This window comes from Tribolium madens, unplaced genomic scaffold (genome assembly GCF_015345945.1).
Source record: "Tribolium madens isolate multiple individuals breed KSU strain unplaced genomic scaffold, Tmad_KSU_1.1 Scaffold_96;HRSCAF=242;Tcas5.2_LG5, whole genome shotgun sequence".
NCBI lineage: Eukaryota > Metazoa > Arthropoda > Insecta > Coleoptera > Tenebrionidae > Tribolium > Tribolium madens.
The window spans coordinates 10,862,924-10,884,948 of NW_025401068.1; the positions used below are offsets into that span (position 1 = coordinate 10,862,924).

The 22,025-nt window shown below is 34.6% G+C and overlaps 2 protein-coding genes and 1 long non-coding RNA gene across 6 annotated transcripts; 2 read left to right on the plus strand and 1 right to left on the minus strand.

Annotated features, from left to right (window-relative positions):
• Positions 1-20: 20 nt before the first annotated feature.
• LOC123013471 (eukaryotic translation initiation factor 4 gamma 1-like) lies at positions 21-16,794 on the plus strand. 4 transcript variants are annotated; one of them, XM_044411989.1, is made up of 23 exons: positions 21-496; positions 4,844-4,869; positions 5,127-5,314; positions 5,568-5,663; positions 5,712-5,916; positions 5,973-6,140; positions 6,194-6,462; positions 6,517-6,994; positions 10,777-11,379; positions 11,431-11,564; positions 11,614-11,706; positions 11,756-12,301; positions 12,358-12,442; positions 12,618-12,837; positions 12,896-13,187; positions 13,229-13,388; positions 13,592-13,928; positions 14,138-14,325; positions 14,381-14,601; positions 14,799-14,930; positions 14,981-15,194; positions 15,388-15,495; positions 15,541-16,794. In XM_044411989.1, the coding sequence occupies exons 1-23, from the start codon at positions 432-434 to the stop codon at positions 15,624-15,626; spliced, it is 4,914 nt and encodes a 1,637-aa protein (XP_044267924.1). In that variant the 5' UTR covers positions 21-431; the 3' UTR covers positions 15,627-16,794. The 4 variants fall into 4 exon arrangements, with proteins under 4 accessions (XP_044267924.1, XP_044267926.1, XP_044267927.1 ...); XM_044411991.1 differs by having other exon boundaries at positions 23-496; positions 13,241-13,388; XM_044411992.1 differs by lacking the exons at positions 21-496; positions 4,844-4,869 and adding an exon at positions 585-784.
• A 43-nt stretch (positions 16,795-16,837) lies between these two features.
• Positions 16,838-20,629, minus strand: LOC123013474 (organic cation transporter protein). Its single transcript, XM_044411994.1, has 10 exons — positions 20,618-20,629; positions 20,238-20,387; positions 19,949-20,192; positions 19,723-19,829; positions 19,523-19,677; positions 19,307-19,475; positions 19,058-19,196; positions 17,276-17,594; positions 17,047-17,228; positions 16,838-17,001 (listed from the first exon to the last, which is right to left on the minus strand). The coding sequence occupies exons 2-10, from the start codon at positions 20,378-20,380 to the stop codon at positions 16,867-16,869; spliced, it is 1,593 nt and encodes a 530-aa protein (XP_044267929.1). The 5' UTR covers positions 20,381-20,387; positions 20,618-20,629; the 3' UTR covers positions 16,838-16,866.
• LOC123013476 lies at positions 18,870-22,008 on the plus strand. The gene is made up of 2 exons (XR_006413275.1): positions 18,870-20,032; positions 20,079-22,008. It is a non-coding gene; the product is annotated as an uncharacterized LOC123013476 (long non-coding RNA).
• Positions 22,009-22,025: the final 17 nt, after the last annotated feature.

Consider the following 22,025-nt stretch of genomic DNA (forward strand, 5'->3'; position numbering starts at 1 on the left):
GAGCTTTAGTTCGGTGATTTTCCGTCGGCTGCGCTAGGTGCTTTTCTAGCAACGTGAAAGCCGCGTGTCAGTTTTAATAAAGTTGTAAGTTTAATTTAAATTCGCAGACGTGACATTGGTTAAATTCGCGTTCGCATTAAGTTCGGGAGTGTAGAGGGTCGTCGGAAGAGTGGAAGCCCGGCCCGGAGTGCGTCACGAGACTAAGAAAACAATCATGTTTTTGGGTTAAAATCCGCCATCTTGAAACATATCTTAACCTTTGATTAGTAATAGTGGTAGTGTTATCTAAGTGACGATTGTCGAAATCCAGTATCATCAGCGTCGAATTTCGGTGATTGGGCGCGACGATGTTGCAGAGCTTGTGAAATGTGCGTTGTGAACATATGCCGTCGCTGAGGCCTCTGTGAGGGACGCGGCGCCCCAGGGCTGACATGAGCGGCAACCAGAAGCAGGCCGCCGGGAGAGGGCCCCAGAACCAGGCCTACTCCGCCACACTGTATCCTTTGCGTTACGCCCATCTGTCACCCGACTGTCATCCCCCCTGACTAATTCGCTGGCGCTGCATTGTTTTGAGTTGAATGTGAACTGCCAGGCTGGTAAACTTTCATTAGTTCACATTCACCTGTCGATGCAGTCCACCAGCCGAGTCATTACCGTCCATATGGTGTTCCAGCTCGGTTAAATTCGCGATTTTTGGGCCCCATCACTATGTGAAAAGTGAAGTGGTCAAGCGAGGCTCTTCCCCGATTTAATTACATAATTGTGTCATTTTGCTACGTCGCAGGTAAGGTCAGGTGTGCACCGATTGGCCCGAATCATCGTTTGCGCGGTTGCCATTTTGGCGGCGTTTTTGGGTTTTTCCCTGGTTTTGGGGGTCGTGATTCGGAAAAGCGACCAGTTGAATGCGATGGTTGATGGTTGAGGTCCCCACTTGGGTGCGCATGCGTTCCCATTGTTCCTGGCGGCGGAACCAGGAACCAAGTCGTACAGTCGATACAATGGCGGTGTCGCCGATGTAATTTTTTGACTGACAATCAAGTTTATGCAAAACTCTAAACCTCGTGTTTGAAATCGTAAAATATCGCCGATTTTTCCGTTTTTGACAACGAAACATAACATTGCGACACGTTGTTTGTAATACTACCATGTGATTGGTTTGCGTGGTGTTTGGTAAAACGCCCTTATCGATTTTTGGTGTTTGGTGCTGCAGGGAGACGTGTTTCGCATGTCTCAGCTTCTCTTTGATTTTTCTGTTGAAAGTCACCGAACGTGTTCAGTAACATACCCCGATGCAGTTTCGTATTAATGACTGTGCGTTTTCCCGTGGTGTTAAGTCGGTGGTTGTGGTGGTGAGTCATTCCACATGTCGAAGATGTTTGATGCTGGACGAAATCTCGCATTGATGGCTTATTATCGTGTGAGGGGAGTGACTTGCGTGGGTTTTTGATGCGTTATTTTGCCCCAACTCGAATTATTTGTCGTTTGTGATTTTTTTTCTTCTTCATTTTGAATTTTTCGACAAGATGGTGTCGCGGTACGTGACCAATGGGCCTGTCAAAGAGGGCATATGTTTGTTACCACCCACACATTATAGGATGATGCCACCGCAACGTAAGTTTTTTTGCGACCAATGTCATTGACAATGGACGTTGCACGTGTTTTATGCCTCGTTCTCTTGCCTAAGACAAAATCAATAATGCCTCGACAACTTAAACTTAACCCTAATTCGACGACGAGATTGGATTCATTTTTAATCAATGCTCTTCCCATTTTCATTACCGACTTTTCACTGAAAGAGTCAAATTTTGATAAGCTTTGGTTGTTTTTTTTAAATTTATTTCCGTAATGCTGAAATATGGTGCTTTAAAATCAAGTGTTTGAGAAGCCATCGCTTGTGAAATTGATATATGGTTCAGATAAAATTATAAAACATGGGTGCAAATATTCATTTCTCTGTTATTTACTTTTTTTAACAAGAGATAAACGAATTTTGATTAAATTTTATTGAATTTACTATTTGTAACAAAAAATAATGCTCTTTAGTTTAAATGTATTGAACAAAGTCTTTTTATCAAGTAAGCACACTAGTTGAGGACGTATGTCGAGTGGCAGTTTGTATGTTTACTAAATGTCAAAAAATTATATAAAAATAAAATTATTGGATTAAGCCAGTTGAATTGTTCTATAAAACATTTTTAAGTGAGATATTTTTATTGTTTATCCATACCCACGGACGCATGTCTTTTATTTAAAAAAATCATACTGACATTTCACAAATGTCATTATGACGTATTATTTTTCGTAAACACACGTTCTAAATTTCTACGGTAGCTTGATAAAAGGACTTTTAATTTTATTGTAGAAATTATTATTATTATTATCATAATAGGGTAATTTGACTTTGTGGTAATAAAAAACTACTTGCGTTTACCCACTGAATAATAATTATTGACCGTTATTTTGTATTACTTTATAATTATTATTGAAATTGCTTTTGATTTTTTACGGTTATCCATAAAGAACTTGAAATTTTTTATAAACAATATGTTTTTTTTTTATAAAAGATCTCACATCAAGAGTGTTGTGAAAATTTCATGAAGTATGTCTTGAATAGAAACATTAATACTTATCAATTATCTGTCAAATATTTAAAAATTAAAATCCATTAAAGAATTGATCAAATCCACTTTTTTTAGAACAAATTAAAAATTTGCATTATTACAATGTTCCACGTAACCTCTGTAGTATGTTGTTTTGACATTTTTAACGTAACATGCAAGACACACGTTTGTAAATTTTCACAGCATTTATAAACACCTTGTACTTTTTGTATTAATTAACTCAATTTTGTGTTTTTGTAGTGTTTTCAAAATTCTAAATTTCTAAGGTTGTTTAAATTGCAATTTTTGTCTGTTCATATGAGATTTTGATAGTATACGTGAAGGTCAAACAAGTGTAATTCACTATCACAGTTTTAATAACCACATTAAACAAATAAAGCATGAAAAGTTTTCTTCAAAATTAAAAACTTAGATGTTTTTCTTTATTTTGTCAATTTATTCTCATTACGTAAACGTAACACATTCCATGTAACTTTTTTTAACTGACATCATTGAGAAAAGACTGAATTTTTGTCACCCATACTATTTTTTATTTGCTTGTTCTGGGTTTCTTAATATTTATTAATTAGTAGTAGTAAATAGCAAAAAGACGTAAGTCACATGCAGCATTGAGATTTCATGATAAATACAAATATCAACGTGGCCTTCAGTTTAAAAATCTTTGTATGAAAATGTCATGTTATGAAAACATGCTGAGGTATCTTGAATTTTTGCTGAAAGTGTTATATGTGAACACATTATAAAAACGGAATACAAGACTTTGAGAATTTGGTAGGGAAAAAATCTCTATTAATTGCTAATCAGTAAGCAATATTTGCACCCTATTTTTCAATTAATTAAGTAATTAATTGCTTATTAACTTTCCATGGAACTTGTTTGTAAACCACTTTCATTTATTGATCCTGGATTATGAAGTAGCGTTCTTTTTATGAAAAATTTCCATTCCGCACTATCGTGTGAAAAAAATGGGACGAATTTACTTCCTTTGTTTCGGATACCGTTTTGGAAAGGGTTAAGTGTGACCCCATTTCACAAGCGGTTATTATTTAATTGTGTGTGTGAGAGAGTTAAATGTTAATAAATTTTGTTTGATCAACGCCTGCACTAATCACATTTATCGTAATAACAGTTCAATAACAATTAATTCGAAACCGATGTGTGAAAATGGTCGTGGAAAAATTTTCAAACATGTGTTTGGAAGTTTTATACTTTTCGAGTTTCTAAAGCACAACAAACAATAGCTTAGCCTAGTTAAAGGCATTTGTTTGCTGAAAATAAACGTGAATGATTTACTTCCTTCAAAATTTCGGTAATTGGTTGTTTTTGAATACAATCAATTCGTAGTGACATTGTGTGACTCGAGTGAAGGAAGTAAAAGATAAAAAGTTTGATAATATTCACAAATTAAATTAGTTTGTTGACACGTAATAGTGGCAATTGTCTTGAAAATCTAAAATTTTATTTTCTGCTAATAATCGACGAATTTGATTTGGCTTTTAACTCTCTAAACTCTGTAATCGAATCGTGTAAGCTTTATGGTATCGATTTCACGACACTTTCTTTTTCCAGTAATTACTCTTTCGTCGAGTTGCATTATTGGAGCATGGCAAAATATTTTATCAAGTCCCAAAACGTTTTTAGTAAAAGTTAAACTTCCCCAAGTCCTGATCCATTTCGCTGACCTAGATTTTTCCTGCACGGCACTTGCATTCTGCATACAATCTATTGATTTACTCTACCGCTCCTTATTTGATGACGTTTTTTGTTACAACGATTGAATTACCTTTTTATTCATCTGTTGAAATGAACTAGAGCAAATTTTTAGTTTTAAAAATACGAAGAAAGGTCATTGTTAAAGAAAAAAATCGAGTTGTTGGTTACCTTAAAAACTGTCATTAATTACAAATGACGGGTTTTGTTAAGGACAAATTTATATAACTAGCTGAAGGTTGTTATTGGGGAGAATAGTTTGTTTTGCAAAAGAGGCATTGACCTGGCCAAAATCGATGTATCTACATCATTAAGCAAGGATCGATAATAATTATCCAAACACTGTTGTGTGTTTCAACTTTTACGAAAATAATTCACGAATTAATATTAAAACTTTTCAATTATTTCGCTCTAATTGTTTCGTTTTTAAAATTTAGACCTAGTTTTATTGTGGAACACCATTTGGAATTGAAATACGTTTTTTGGGTATGATTTTGCTTAACAATAATTAGATACCAACCAATCGGACAACAACCACGTAAGTATTTTTGCAAATCTTGAAAATCGTATTTCGTGGAATATTAAACCAAACAGATAAGATAATCATTGATTATGAATCATGGTTAGACTTAATGTCAAGAATGTGTTTTTGTAGCAACTACTTGTTTCAATTAAATCAAATGAATATCATTAAACTTCCCGAAACTGTGCACTAGATGTGTTTAAATTACGTTGAGTGAATATTATTTCCTGTTATTCGCAAGGACATTTACTATCGCTTGTTTATGATTTCAGGAACTGATGGTTTTCATGTACCTACCCAGCCTTATGTGCCACAACAACAGCCCAACCAGCCGGGTAATCAGGCTCAAACATTGAGGGGCATAGCACCGACAGGGCCTCCAAATCAAGCTTCGACTCCACCGAACAACGACATCAACAAGGTTCAATCGGTGCCGCCGCAACAGTCGATGAGTCACATGGTCAGTAAACATTCTTTGCATTTTCAAATCAGATTTCGAGTGTTGAATTGGGTGAAATGTAATAAAAATGTGTCTTATATAACGAGTTACAATGACTAAGAGTAAATATTTACGTTAAATATCGAATTGTTCGATTGATTTTGATTTAAAGCTCTGTAAAAACTGTAATTGTCTCCAATTATTAGTGTTTACCGGTCGCTAAATGTGCGACTTATCTTATCGATAAGTTTTGATAAGTAAGATATTTTTTCAGTACGTAACTCCACAGCAACCAGTGCGTGGAACCCAAGGGACTTATTACAGATCAGGACCTCCTAGTCAACAAGCAAGGATGCCCGCCCAGCACCGGGTAATATAATTCAAATGAGACATTTAACGATTTTAATTGTGTTTTTAGAATCAACAACAAATTTATCAAACTCCAGCAGCAACCCAATATGTGCCGATGCCTGTTCCTCCTGTGTATATAAATGCAATGCCATATTACAACGGTCAAAGGCCGCAAGCTTTTGTACCACAAACTCCTTTGCTTTATCAAGGAGGACAGCATTTGCCGTCTCAATTTACGTTTCAACCAAACCCAAATCAACCATCAGTACCTTGTAATTTTTTTTCATCTTGAAATGTATATGTTTTTTTTTAATTGATTTATTTTCAGTTCCTTTTTATTCCATACGACAGAATCATCCGTCACAAACAGCGACGGTTCCTCCGAATTCCAATCAACCTATTCAAACTATTAACATAACTCAAACGCAACCTACGTTTCAAACGCGGCAAAATAAACGTAGAGCTAAAGCAATACCTGTTATAGATCCAGATACTGGTAATTTGGCACAATATTAAAAGTTTTCATTTATAATTTTGTTTTTCGTGCAGGTGTTGATCGATTAGATGAAGTTTACGAACAAAATAACTCCCATCCTCCTTCCGGTGAGTCATCAGCGAGACAAACTCCACAACCTGTTAATAATGTCAATAAAGAAATTCAAGCCACTTTTGCGAAACAAGTATTGCAAGTGGCGAATAGTGAACCTAGTTTAGACGATCAAGAAATACACAGTAGCTCTTTAGATCACGAAACACTCTATCCCGGAACTGGTCAAACGTCGAAACTTGATCATCTCGTGCAATCGAGTAACTTAAAGGTGCGTGATGAATTTTTTTTTGGGGGAATTGTGTTTTATTGTTTTTGTGTTTAGGTGCAGGCCCCAGAATTCGTACTGAGTCCATCGAATACTGCCAAAGAAACACCGATAGTTTCCGCGATTTGTGACGCCGTCGAAGTCACATTACCCAATAAACAAATGAAGGATCGTGAAAGTCCAGCAAAAGGCCGTAAACAGAAAGAGCAACAGCAACACAAGGACTCCGTCAAAGACACTCCAATCAGGGAAAAAGTCAGTGATAAAGAATCTTCCAATGTTAATAAAAGCGATAATAAATCGAAAGAAACGTTATTACCTAGCGCGAGTATTGCACCAACAGTGAGTACTACTCCGGTAACGGTTACGAACAAAGACAATAAAGAGGTTGTGACGACGCTGCATCGTGACGATAAAAAAAATCAAAAGAAAGACACTAAAAATGATACAAACGTGCCTAACGTCGATGTTAATGAAAGTGCAAACGTTTCGACGAATCAACCAGCTCAACCCGCTCAAGATGTCTCAACAAGTGGTAAGATGACTTTTTTTTTACTACGTGTGACCGGCGAATGTAATAATGGCGGAAAAATTACAATAACAATACATTTTTGTTATCGCGATTACAATAAAAATGTATGGGTTTTAGCCTTATCTTTGGTTATTTTACAATTTAAAAATTATGTTAGCAACACTGAATTATTGGTGATGTCAAACTGTGTCAAGCCGGAAATGAATGACAGATGACTATAAAATTGTGACGTTTGAATTTAATAGTTAATATTGCCAACTTAATTTTCATTAGTGGCTACTTTGATCAGGTAGAGTGCAATAAAAGCCAAAAGTACACACCTGAGGGTGTGTGCCTCCTGGATGAGTATAATCTTAAGAATTGGGAGTTTTTTGAAGTAGACATAAAGCAGTGCAGTGTAGTTTTGATTTAGGACTATAAAAAGGAAACTAAAGCTTATTAGTTTTTTAATAGTTAAGTTTTATCGTTTTGATAGTTACTAATGTCGCTTTGATCTGATTGGTGTTTTCATGTCTTAACTGAGGCGTTTTGTTCTATAATTTTAAGAAATTTATTAGCAAAAAAAACATTTTTATTCTTGTAAGAAAAGTAAGGTTATGCTATTATGATTACATAAATTACACCGATTCAAGCTGAATTTAAAATAGATGAAATAAAACACAAAATTCCGTAATACTCACTGGTCGCAATCGTCAAAAGTGCTAGTTTAAAAAGTGTAATTAAAAAATTTCAACTGTAGAAACGTTTTATCATAAAGCTTCAATCGAAGCTTCAATTTAAATTAGTTCTGCACTTGTAACACTTTATAATTCACTTACGTTAGTTTGTGTTGTTTTCTTATGATTTTTAAGCAAAAGTTCCGAAGCTCTTAAATACGAAACAGTATGTTTTAACATGTGGTAAAGTAAGTCGGATTTTTGCTGTAAGCGGCTGTAAATGCAAAAGAAAAAAAAACTGTAAGTGGAAATAGTGCTACGGGCACCAATTTCATTTAGCAACATTACTTTATTTCGCCACTGCATTGTTTTCCCTCTTAAGTTTATACGCCATTATGTTCCTCCCAGATGTGTACTTTAGACTTTTACTCCACTCTATTTAATTGGAAGCGTTTTTTTGCTACGTGGTACCGTTAATTATCGGAAAAAATACAATAACAATGCATTTTTGTTGTCATGATTATAGTTGACTTGTCAAATTTATAGTTTTTAGTATTCTTTTTGATTATTTTTATTTATTTTTGATATTAAAGTGTGTCAGGTGACGGCCATGCCAGCGACCACCCGTCGGAAATAAATGACAGTTGACTATAAAATTGTGACGTTAAAGTTTATTAGTGAATGTTGCCAACATAATTTTATCATTTGCAACTTTGATCAGAGATTTAATTGAATATTTTCTACTTCTATTCAAAAGTTTCAATATTAAGAGAAAGTTTAGCTTCTTTGCTTTAAAACTTATAGGTTGGATAATGCTAAATCCAATAATGCTAAATTTCTGTTTGCATATAATAAACAAGAGTTTATCAAATTTTACCTGGAATTCAAACAGATTAGGTTATTTGTACGGTAGCTTAGTAACTTTTAATATCCTGAAAGGGGTTAAAAGCTGTTTCAGGTAGAAAATGAATGTTTCCAAGTATTATTAAGCTTTATGACGGTAATAATAATTAGTGATTTTCAGCCTTTTAAACGAATTGTTAAGTCAAGGCTATTATTTTTCGAAATTTTATAATTACACTGAAAAAAAATTAGGACAATCAGTGGATGATGATTCAATGTTGAAGTGAAATATTTTTGGTAAATAACAACTCATCCCCTGCTATAAATTAAACGGTGCGAAGGTGACAGTGAACATATCGGTTTATCAGCGACGAACACAAAAACTCTCGCAAAAAATTCCAATTTTTCGGAGTCGCATTAGAAGTTGAATCGCTGGTGCGTCGTGCAGGTGATTTGTTCAAAGACAATAAACTCTGATAATTTGTTTTCTTTAAAAATAGCTTTTTACGTACAATAAGTGAGAATAATAAAGAGTTTAGTGCCAAAAAATGGGTGGGAAAAAACGTAAACGTAAGTTTTAAATTTGGGGCTTTGATGCATGAAGAATTTAGAAAGTAATTTGCATTTTTCAAGTGGGGGTCCTTGTCTCTCTATGTTCCCGAATTTCGGGTCGCATGATGCATTCCTGTGTCCAAAAACTGCAATTCGTTAGATTCGGTTATCTTCGTTTTCGTGCGCAAACGACCGAAGATAATAACAAGATGGCAGACGACCTCTTATTGAGCGTCGACCGCATGGGTCGCACGCTACGTGGTTAAATTTCGTAAAAGTTTTAGTTTTTTAGTCACATTTATACTCTTACAATACTCTTTTATTTAGTTTCGTGTTAGTTTATTGCGTTTTAACCGGTAATTTTGTCGCATTGATATTAATTTTAATTTGACCTTGTGATTCTTGGCAATTTGCAAATTTACCGAAAAATCTCCTATTTGCTCAATTTTAATAATAGTTCAAGTGTGAACGTTGTTTTTTTGCAAGTGTGTGTTGTGTGGTGTTGGCCGTTTATGGGAATTGTCTGGAAAGCAGCACGACTCCCACTCATGCACCCCGGTCATAGTCTAAGAATAGCACAGTGACCCAGCACAATGGACACATGGCAAACAGTAAATAATAAGGGTAAATTTATCGAATAGACAATAGGATATTCCATATGGATCCCGATTTAGTATTATGTAATTCTAGCACAGATTCTTTTTAGAAAGTTGTTCATCCAGTTTTTGCACGGACTATTACGAAATGTCGCGGCCTTCTGGACGAAAACGATACCATTTTTTCATTCCATTAACGACCTAATTCAATAATTTGAACAAAATTTCAAGAAATAATGCGCATAATCTAAAATAAAATTCCATTTGGCTTCTGAAATCGGGCTAGCGTTGCAGAAAAACACCACGTGGTCGTTCACCACCTTTGCGCCATCAAATTCCCCTAAATGGACGCCGCTCAAATTTAAAATATTTTATCGATATTTTTACCAAAAGGATGGGTTTTATTCACATTTGTGGTCATAAATTATTTCCATAGGTCTACTAGTTTTCAAATAGGGATTTTTATGAATGAAAATAATGCTCTTGGTAACACTTGATTTATGTTTTATTAATAATTTTTACATTGACATGTAAAGTAGATCATTTGGTGTCGCTCTGATTTATTATCCTTTTGTGTAAAATAACTTGATGGAAATAAACTACATTTCGGTCATAAAACGATGTAAAAATGTTGCTGTTACATAAATTTACCGGTTTTTAGTATTAATTAAACTTGTGTAGTTTTACAATGATATTTTTTAATAATACGAACATCGTTTACAGTTAAAACATTTACGAAACTTGATTACCATATCGTGAAATGACCTTTGTTTAAAACAATTATAATTAATGCATTTGGTCTTTATTATTTTTTTAATAGAGTTATATGACAATTGAATTTTGCTGTAAGCGGTTATTTTCTCTGCAAAAGGTTATCAAGTTTGTTATTTCATTTCAGTAGGAGACAAATATTTTGAACATGATTATGAAAATGCAATAAATGACATTGAAGAGTGATTCTAATCACAGTTCCAGCTCCACTTGATGTGTCGTAGTCAAAGTGGCGTTTTATACTGTGAAGATAATTTTGCTGTGCTCGCTATATGCGCTAGTTTTTTGCTGGTGACATACACAGTGCCGCTACATTTTTTATTGTAATATGAATTAGTTTTTGATTTTGTTTGTCTTGTCTTTGCAGCTAAATCGAAGAATGCTTCACAGAGGACGAAAGATGGACAAAAGCAGCAACAGATCTCCGCGTCGAGTAACCAGAAACAAGCTGCTGCTGCTGCTGTTGCTGGGGCTGTCGTGCCTGCGCCCCAGCCCTCAAAACCGAACAGTAAATCAAGTAAAAAGAATGAACTCAATCAAAAAGGTGCAAATAAAGAAGGCACCGATATGGACGCATTCAACGATAACGTTCAGTTGGATGACGTCAACGCAAATGTTAGTATCAATAATGAAATCAATGCAAATTCAGTCGTAAATAATACGAATAATACGACGGTTCCTACAAGTGATGCTAATAAAAAGAATCATAATACTGAAACTTCAACGTTTAGGACTGAAACAAAGACTTTACCTAAGAGCAAAGTTGATATTACTGATATTGTTAAGGAAAAACCGAAACCAATCAAATCATTTCCACAACCAACTGAAACTCAAGACGAAATTGATCGAGCCACGCCGTTGAACAACGATAAGTTGGTACAAGCGAAAAATGAAGCAAATACCAAAGCCAGTTCGGAGAATAGTACAGGGACAATCATCGAACCGAAGCCCGCGCTACCCTACAGGGACGGTTAGTAATTATTTATTTCCCATGAAGAGTGCATAATGTTGTTTGATTTAGGTCAATGGGCCCCAGATAATTTAGATGGTAAGAAAGTCTACGATAAAGATTTCTTGATGGCTTTGAGACACGACCCTGCTAGCAGAAGAAAACCTGAAAATATTCCTGACGTTATAGTAGCAGATGAACGAGGGGTACGTCTCATATTATTTTGAATATGTTTTACTTTTATTTTTATTATAGCGTCTCAGTGATGGAAGATACTCAATAGGTGGCGGGCGGACTGATTTTGCCCCTTCGTTTAATTACGGTGGCAAATCTGGTTCGCAAAGAGGCGTAAGATAATACATTTTTTCAAGTTTTAGTACTCAAAGTGTGTTTTTAGCCGCCGCCTAAACGTAATAGCCAGTCTGGTAAAGTTGGTGGAGGAGGCGGCAAAGGCAGTAAATCTCAAATGATTAAAGTGTCGATTTCTGTTCGTGAAGACGTTAAATTGCACGAAGTAGAGAACGCATGGAAGCCAGCTCGATTCCATAAGAGCGAAAATATGTCTGACGAGGAGCGAAAAACTGAAGAATTGTATAGGAAAGTTCGTGGTGTGCTCAATAGATTAACGCCACAAAAATTCGATACGTTGGTCAGTCAAGTTCGACAATTGCAAATCGATACAGCTGAACGATTACAAGGTGTGATTGATTTAGTTTTTGAAAAGGCTGTTGATGAACCGAATTTTTCGGTTGCTTATGCACTTATGTGTCGGGAATTGGCTCTTATGCAAGTACCTGCTACGAATAGTTCTGACGATAAAAAAGAGTTTGTCAACTTTCGGAAATTGCTCGTTACTCGATGTCAGATTGAATTTGAAAAACAATCGCTCGATGAAAATGCTAGACCTCAAAAACTTAAGGAAATTGAGGATTGCACCGATCCGGTAAGTTATTGCCAAGTTTTTTTTTTTGTCATCAATTTACGTTTTATGTTTTCTAGGAAAAGAAAAAGGAGTTGACTTTTGATTTGGAAGAGTATGATCGACGGTTACGCATGAAATCAGTTGGAAATATTCGCTTCATAGGTGAGACAATTTTTAGTAAATTATAATTATAATTAGTAATAAATTAAACATGATGTTGTAAAATGAAAGTAGTGGACCGATTTAAATGAGGAAAACTTTTTTTCTGACTTTAGTTAATTTCGTTTTATTATAATTGTGTTAAATTAGCGAAACCACTTATTTGATTCATTTCCAGGTGAGTTATTTAAGCAGCAAATGCTGACTGTGAACATTATGCTGAGATGTTTGGACAATTTATTGGAAAATGGAGATGAAGAAAGCTTAGAGTGTTTGTGTAAATTATTGACAACAATCGGTAAAGAATTAGAGAGCAAAGAAATTGATTTAAATAAGATATTCAATGCCATGAAAGATATTGTTGATAAGAAGCAGGGAAAAGTTAGCAGTAGAGTTAGGTGAGTTTAATCACTTGTTTATTATTTATTATTGTTTTCTTAATTGTTTTTTTCAAAGGTTTATGCTACAAGACGTAATAGATCTTAGAAGAAGTAAGTGGATTCCTCGTCGACAAGATTCAAATCCGAAGACAATTGATCAAATCCAAAAAGAAGCCGAAAATGAACATTTAAATATTCAAGCCATGAATTCGGTTCCTGTAACACCAAGAAAAGACGATAGAGGCAGTAGCGCTGGCGCTAACACAGAAAGAAAAAGAAGAAATGTTTCCTCCGATGATGGTTGGCAAACAACTACCCGAAATCGGACACAATTTTCAGTCCAAAGTGATAAATTAAAAAATAAACCTGTAATACATAAATCATTTTTAAACCACCGTTTTTTTTAAAGCTTTTTTTGCAGCCTCAAACCGACGAACCGTTGGGAAGCCGACAAATGTTTGGTAATTGGAGTAAAGGCTCGAATATTAAAACCGAAACGTCAGCTACTACTAACACTGCCAATATGTATGCGGCACTCGAACATATCGATACAGAAAAACGTCCTTCAGGTAAAGACAATTGCAAGAAAATAAATTACCACAATCCCAGCTCCACATTATTGTATTTAATAATAGTGGCGTTTAGTATTGTGGAAATCAACGCAAAGTTCGCTATGTTCTGTAGTTTCTTATAGCTACAGCAATACAAAACTTTGCAACAGTTGAACTAAAATTTAGTTTTGAGTTTTGCGAATGTGTTTTTTTTTTTGCAGGATCGAGGTCGAAAGACCCTTACAGTTCCAAAGGGCCGAGCTTAGAACGCTATAATAAGTCATACAATGATGGAAGAGGATCCAGATCTGGTTCACAACATCGGTCAGCTGAGAGGGAGAGTTCCTTACCCCCAGCTCAGAAACTGCCTCAGACAACGATGCCAACTACACCAAAAGCAGCTGCACAGGTGCCTAACATGACAGAAGAACAATTAGAAAGACACATGAAGAATAATCTAGACGAATATCTAAACGATAGTTGTTCAATTGAGGAATACAGTCAGGATACTCAAGCTACTGTTCCCCAAGCATATTTCCCTAAACTGGTGACTGACGGGTAATTAATTAATTTGTTTTTTTCTTAATTTGCACGAAATTCTTGAATGATTATTTCTTACTCGATGAGAATTGATCGGGATTTTAGTGCAATATTATTAGGGAAGGATTCGCTAGCACCACAAGAATTTTTCGATGAGTGGGGTTTGATAGTGCCCTTCCCACATTACGTTTCTGTTGTGATGCCAATTAATTTTGATCATTTTTCAGGTATCAACACGTTTTAGAGAGATCATCGACTGCTCGATTAAGAACAGGCAAATTGTTTGCTGATTTAATTAATAGTGGAACTCTTCCGTTGGAGGATTATTGTAAAGGTTTAGAAAACTTGTTGAGTGAAGTGGATGATTTGACCATTGATATTCCAATGATTTGGAATTATTTGGGCGAGATTTTAGGTAAAAAATTCTCTGATCAAGTGATGAAATTGATGATTAAAAAATGTATTTTCAGTTCATTTGATTTGTGAAGAAGCTTTGTCTATAAATAGGCTACACAAGTCGTGTGAACTGATTATTGAACAGGGCCATGGAGCGAAATTATTAGGGGCATTATTTAAGTTAGTTGTAAGTGAAAAGGGACCGAATTTTCTTACTAGCTGTTGGCAAGCTTCAGGACTTAGTCTTGAAAGTTTTATGAACCAATCTCAGGTTGAATCTTTTATAAAAGATAATGTAAGTATTATTTCATATTTTATTCACAATCCCAGCTCCACATAATTGCTAAATCATCGATTATAGTGGCGTTTAGTATTGTGAAAATTAATGCTAGTTCGCTATGTTCAATAGTTTTGTAGCTATTGCAATACAAGACCTAGCAACACAGATCAATAAAATTAATTGTATAAATTACGAATGCAATTTTGTTGTAGAAGTTAGATTTTCTATGTGGCGGTGCACCGGCAACTGTCCAAAACCAATTAACCTACGAGCAGATTCATAATAAGTTAAGGGAATTTTATGCGAAGAAAATACCATTTGATGATATTGTTAATTGGATAACGGTGAGTTGATTAACAGTGATTGTTTTTTTTTCTAATGATTTGTTTTCAAGGCTAATGCGGGGGATAGAGTCAAGGACGGTAAATTTGTTAGGATATTGGCAACATCGATATTCGATCATGCGATAGTGCGTCATCGATTGGTTGTTGAAAACTTGAAAGCCAACTACAAGTTGTTGCAAAAATACGTTGATAATAAGCCAGAATATGAGTTGCAGTGTCTTTATGCGTTGCAAGCGTTGATTCAAAAGCTGGAACATCCAAAAGGTAAGTTTGAGGATTGTTGTATCACAGTCATGCAGCACTCAATAATTTTCAATATTATTGTTGTGAAGAAAGTACTGTGTACATAAATAAAGTGTTTCCTATTTTTGCTAGTCATTTGTTGGTTAGTGATTATCAAAACACTTTACATTATTTTTTGTTGATTTGGGCAGTTTTTAAAAATTTTGTTTTCTAGGTCTTCTCTTGACTATTTGTAACCAGTTGTACGAAGACGCCATTATTTCTCAAGACAGTTTTATTGCTTGGGAAGCTAGTACTGATCCTGCTGAGAAGGATGGCAAAGGTTTGTTTTTCTTCTTTTTGAGACATGTTTACAGTTTGTTTCTAGGTGTGGCACTAATGCAGTTGACTAGTTTCTTCACTCAGCTGAAGGAGAATGAAGAAGAGTCAGGTTCGTCGTCAGATGAGACCTAGCAGTTAGCAGTCCCTTTTGTGATGCTGGCGTCCTCTTAGACCTAATAAATTATTAAAAACATTTAAGTGAATTGCAGTGACTCTTAAAAAGCTAGTTAAAAAATTTTTACAATTGTTTATATTATACATAATATATATTATACATATTTCATAAATATATGTTGCGAAACGTGTGAAGCACAGACTAACAGTTAAAATTAAAGTGCGGGAATAAACGTTCAAGTTATCAAGTGCCCTCTAATCAATTGGAATAAAGACAAAAAAAATTTAAGTGATAAAAACGGACGAAACGTGAACAATAGTGGAAGAGCGTGGGCTCAGCTGGCCTCAGATCCTGTTTTATACTGTATATTTGTCTTTATTATTTATATATATTTTATATTGTTTATTTGGTAACATTTTATTGTTTATAGTGACGTCGTTATTTTATTAATTATGCGCATATGGAGTTGCTTGATTCATTTCGGCTGGGCCCGGTAATTATTAAATTACACGTCATTGTAAGCGATTGATCGTGATGTTTACTTTTGTTATAAATTAATTTGTTATATATCATGATTTCTTACTGTTAAGTTATATATACATATGATAGGTATAATTGTTCTGTATAATAAATATGCAGCTGCACACTCCAGTTTTAGATTTATTTTTAAAATAAATTTTTATTTTTTTCGTGTTACAACAAATCTGAAACTGCTTTGAGCGACTGTTACTAGTCAGAAAAGTTATTTTCTAAGAAATATTGTATATATTTTCCGACAAAACATATACAGTATTTTTCTGACTGATTGTGTACATAACTTCCTACGGTTGATTACCCAGTTATATTCAACCGAACTCTTTATTTTAGAAATAACTTCGTTTTCAAGCCACGACTTGCTTTCTGAAGCAACCTGGCTTGGAAATTCGAGACATCTTTTTTACTGCTGTGTAACCAGTAATTATTTTGTGAGCGAAATTGAGAGCTGGTTTCCTCAGTGAAGTTATCAACTATTAAACTTAGCGGTCAGGGATCGATGAGGAAATTGTTTAATTATGGTTGGTTTATGAAAAATATACATAAGTGTGTTAAATTATCAAGACAGACTCTGCCAAACTGTTAATAACATTTATAAAACGATGCTAAACCTAGGCAACTGACATAATAAATGAGCAAAATACCAACACACTACATTTTTTATTCACCCGCCTCAACTTCCTCATCCAATAATTTCAACGTTGTGATAAAATAAAAATTTATTTACAAATTCTCAGCCTCATCTACACTTTCAGGTAATTTATTTCCGAGAGTTTCAGGTAGCTTCAACGCGAGGACGCCCGCCGCCACAGCAACCCCCCCGAACAGCAGCATGGGCAATGGTTTGACGTAAATCCCCTAAAATTGACTCTTGTTCACCGGTTTCTAAGTTTGTTTACGCACCAGCATGGGCACAAAGGGGGCCAAAAGGGCCCCGAACCGCGCCATGGTCGACGCAGACCCCACGCCGCCGCTCCGCACCGCTGTGGGCAACATCTCGGCTGTGTGGACGTACACAACCCCGAAGGCGGCCGTGATCCCCAACTTCCCAATCAGAAACAGCAGAACAACAGCCCAAGTCATATCTACAAACCCACTTTGATTTGGTTTTCAACACGAATCGGGGAATTACCCGGAGGTACGAAGATGGTCAAGGTACAAGTCAAACCACACAAAAGCAAAGACCCAACAAGGGACAACCTCCGCCCAATTTTCTGGATGCTGACCCAGGCAATTGTGTATCCGGGGATTTCCACCAAACTAACTAAAGCGAAATTGATGTATTTATTCCCGCTCATGCTCGTCGAATTCACTGATAAGCCGTAGAAAACAAACGCGTTCACAGACCAAATGAAGTAAGTAATCAACATCCGAATTACGAGTTTACGCGATTTCAGGAGCGTTTTCAGCACGAATAAAATTTTCGTTCCCTCATCTTCGCTGCCACCGTCCTGAAAAACAATTTATATACACGGTGATTCAAAAAAAATGGACAATGGTGATAGAAAACGTTAGTAGAAGCTCAGATTTTCTTTTATTATTTTTCCAGGCGCGTGAAAATATGGATATTTAAGTAAAGAACACAGTCGTCGCCGATTTTTGTAAATTTAAGATGTTAGACACCGAGCAAAAATAATTGATATAATTTTTTTTTGATTTCCTAGAATTTTCTCTAGGTTTTTCTTCTAGATTTTTTTTAGATCCTTCTAGAATCCGGAGAAAGTCCACATGTTTTTCTAAATTATTCTAAAAATTTGGCTATGTTCTTGTTCAAAATTATTCTGTAAAAAAATTTTTCTTCAGATCCTTTAGATTTAATTTTAATTTTTTTCTTAACTTTTTTATGTTTTCGATTTCCTAGAATTTTCTCTAGGTTTTTCTTCTAGATTTTTTTTTAGATCCTTTTAGAATCCGGAGAAAGTCTGCATGTTTTTCTAAATTACATTCTTTTCTAAATTATTCTAAAAATTTGGCTCCGTTCTTGTTCAAAATTATTCTGTAAAAATTTTTCTCTTCAGATCCTTTAGATTTATTTTTCATTTTTTTCTTAACTTTTTTATGATTTCGATTTTCCTCTAGGATCTTTTTTAATAGTCAATGTTGCCAGGTTTCCGGTTTGTGGCATATTTGCTGACACTTTTTTTTGTTTTTTAGATTCCTCTTCAAATTCTTTTGAATCTTTTAGATTGTTCACCAGAGAAAGTAAAATTCTTTAAATTCTTTTCTAGATTTTTTTCTAAATTCTTTCTTCTTCATAACACGTATTTTAATTTTTTTATGTTTGTTGTAAAAACAAGGCTGTACAATTTAGTACAGACAGAATTAAAATTTTGGGCAGTATTTTTCTGTCACTTTAAAAAATTCATTGTAAACTACCCTTTTCTCTCATCATGACTGAGATTTGACAATTAATTAAACTTTTTTTTGTTGTTAAAATTGTTAATTAAACAATTTGTCTGTCTTAGGAAATTTATTAATTGAACTAAGTGTAATTAAATCATCGCTTTGATCTGCCGCCTACCCGTTATTATGCTATAAATCACTATTTTTGAAAGTAAATAAGTCAAAATGATATAAACATGACAAGAGTAAAAATTAGGTTATTAATGTAAAGGTTGTTTTAGAGTTTACATTATAAAAATGACAATACTGCCCGAAACTTTAATTCCGCAACTGTACTTCATAATAAGAAAAAATTTTGGCTCAAAAACAAACCAACATATGAAAACAATTTTCTTTTAAAATTATAAATACAAATAGGTACACTACGGAGGTAAATGAAATGTATTCTAAAAAATTTGTTATTAACAAATAATTTACAACATATTTGTTTGCAATTTTCGTAGTAATTTGATGGTTTTAAAACCGCGCGAATATGGTTTTTATGAATCACGATGTATACTGAGCTACTTACATTCGAGTCTGTTTTAAAGGAGGCTAGTAACGACTCGGATAAAGTAACATTATTTACTTTAGCCGCTTTGCAAACGATTCCTTTGGCTTTTTCGCGTTTTTCGTTGGCGAGAAGCCATCGAACGGACTCTGGTATAAACCTAAAAATCAACTTGTGCAATAGTAGATTACATGCGAGGTGGAAAATGACATTTCAAATGACTATTAGTATAGAGATTGTGAATAAAAATTAATACAATTGATAATTTACCAGTAATATATGAAAAATAAAATCGACGGACTAGACACAATGAGCTGTAACAAAACCCAGTCTTTGGTGTACCACGCGACAAGCGCGACCACAGCTTCACCCACAGCGTAAAAATAGTTTAACACAATTCCGGTGATTTCCCGCTTCCTTTTGCCCACCATTTCGACACCTGTTTGAATTCATGAAACTAAAATTATTGTAATTTGAATTAATTACCGATAATGAAAGCCAAGGGGTAGACTCCGGCCGTCCCCATTGCGTTGACAAACATTAAAACAACAAAAGTGATATATTCGGGGGAGACAACTTGGGCACATCCTGACACACTCATGATAAGAATACAAATAATAAAAATCCTCTTGCGTCCATACCTACGAGAATTTTTACTGATTTTTACAATAGTGGAAATTAGTCACCTATCGGCTAAAATCCCAAATAATCCCGATCCCACGATAATCCCGGCGAAGTGACTCGTCCCCACGAAGGAGAGCTTCCATTGGTTTTCCACACAAGTCAAGTTCCACTAAAAAAAAATTAAAAATATTTTAATCCTGAGAATGTAGGTAACGCCAGAGGCGACCGAAGAGCGCCGAGGGCATTTTCATTAATTGGGAGCAAAAATGCTTTGTTATTTTTACTCACATCGTTTACTATTGTCCGTTCCTCGGTGTCAAACACCCACTCGTTGCACGTTTCGGTCGCATTCGTGAACAACTCTCTCGAACAGTAAGTGTAATTCGCGATTGTTTTATTTATTGCGAATCTGTCACAGAGGTGCGATTTTGAGTCGAGTATTTCGCTGGAGTCGCCCCCAGGAATGGCAAAGTCGCGCCAAGGGACCTCGTAAGTGGCGTTTTCTGCATCTTCGCACTCGGGAATGAAGCATCTGAAACGGTGATTACCGCCATTGCAAGCAATTCAAAAATCAAACCTGTAATTTGGGATTCCCGCCGTGAACACGTAACTTAGACTATTCGCCGCAGCGAAGAATACTGGAAGACACACCAGGAGGTATGTCGTGATTTGGTATTTGCCCAACTCGCCCAACTCTTCCAACATATCGTCAAAGTCCATGGTAAATCTGCAAATCACACGATTTGAACAATGCAAGTGATAAGATTGTTTAAACTTTATAAACACAGATTTGAAACCTCTGTTTGACAATAATAGAAAATCTTATCAAGTTTTTTTTTTATTATTTGCAACACAATTGTTGAAAAAATAACTGTTATATAATTGGAAATATTTATGTAACGCTGCTGCAAGGCCAAACACTGAAAATAGCTAATTTGTGAAACGAAAATTACTTACTGCAACTTTATCTCGTAACACAAGAATGAAAACTATCAGTATTTGATTGCAAGTGTGTCATATAAGTAGACGGAATTTAGTTAACGATCTGTGATAAATCAGAGATGAATTCTTTCTTATATTAAATTTGTTTGGTTTTTCTTTTACGCGGGATTCAAAATGTGAGAGGGATTTCCACCCATTTGGTGGTAGGGAAATGACTAATTTGTAAACAGTGATGATTAGATGTTTTCATAATTTTTAAATCTGAGATAATTAAGTAATTACATACAAACACGCAAGAAAAATTCCTGCATCTGCAATTTTTTGATCATTTGATCTTTATTAACTTTTATTTTCTACTCAATGTTAAAGAGTGCTTGTACCAACTAATTTTAGTAGATAAAGTAGTCTTTTATCGTCTAGTGAAATAAAGTAATTTTTATCTACTGTTTATATTCAAAAAATTCTGGTAGGTGAGTACAAAATAAAACGAAATATTATACACGACGAAAGATTGTTTATCGTCTTGTGTAATAAATAACTATTCCTCCAGATAAAGTTCTAATTTCATGCCTCAGGAATAATAGTTGTTTATGTATCAAGGGAATAAATATAGGTAATACATTTTCATTCCCAACAGACTAAATTAATAATATCATAAAAAATGATACATTTGTCAATTGTAATTTTAAGAGTTAAAATTGGTATCAAGGAGTTTGTTTATGTCAAAAAACACTCAAAAGATTAAATATGCTTATATTTCCGGTTTTTAAGAGTAAAAATCGGTGTTTGGTTTATTTTATTCCCAAGGAATAAAGTACCAGATTATTAGTCAAAAGGGGCGCGTTATTCCCTGTTGGGAAGAAATAGTAGATTACATACCGAAATGGAAGGTGCGTCATTACCAAGCCGAAATCTGATCAAAGCGCGAAACGACCACCAAATTTTGTATACTATTTTATTCACAATTATCCTCTTTAAAAATGAGAAAGCCAATAAGAATTTATCAAATTTTGAGTTTGACAGTTCAGATTTTGAAGCAGTCACTTTCTTATCAATTTTCGGGTTTGAAAGTGGTCATTTCCCAACCTAAACTGTCATTATTACATATCAACTGATAAGAACGTAACCACTTTCCAAGAACTTTTACTCTTAAAATTGTAATTGAATGAATTGAATATTTTGACAAATTTACATTTTCTCATGTTGTTTTTAATTTAGACAGTTGGGAGGAATAACTTTAATTTTTATGTTTAAGAGATTTATTTATTATAGCAAATTGGAAAAAAAAGTGTATAATAAAGTCAATGCCTTTAATTTATTTTTTTTATGAATAATTTTAATATAAAGTCGCTATTTGGGGATCTGTCAGTAACAGTTGGTAATAAAAAATCTTTGTTAAATGACAATATTACTTACTTTTCTA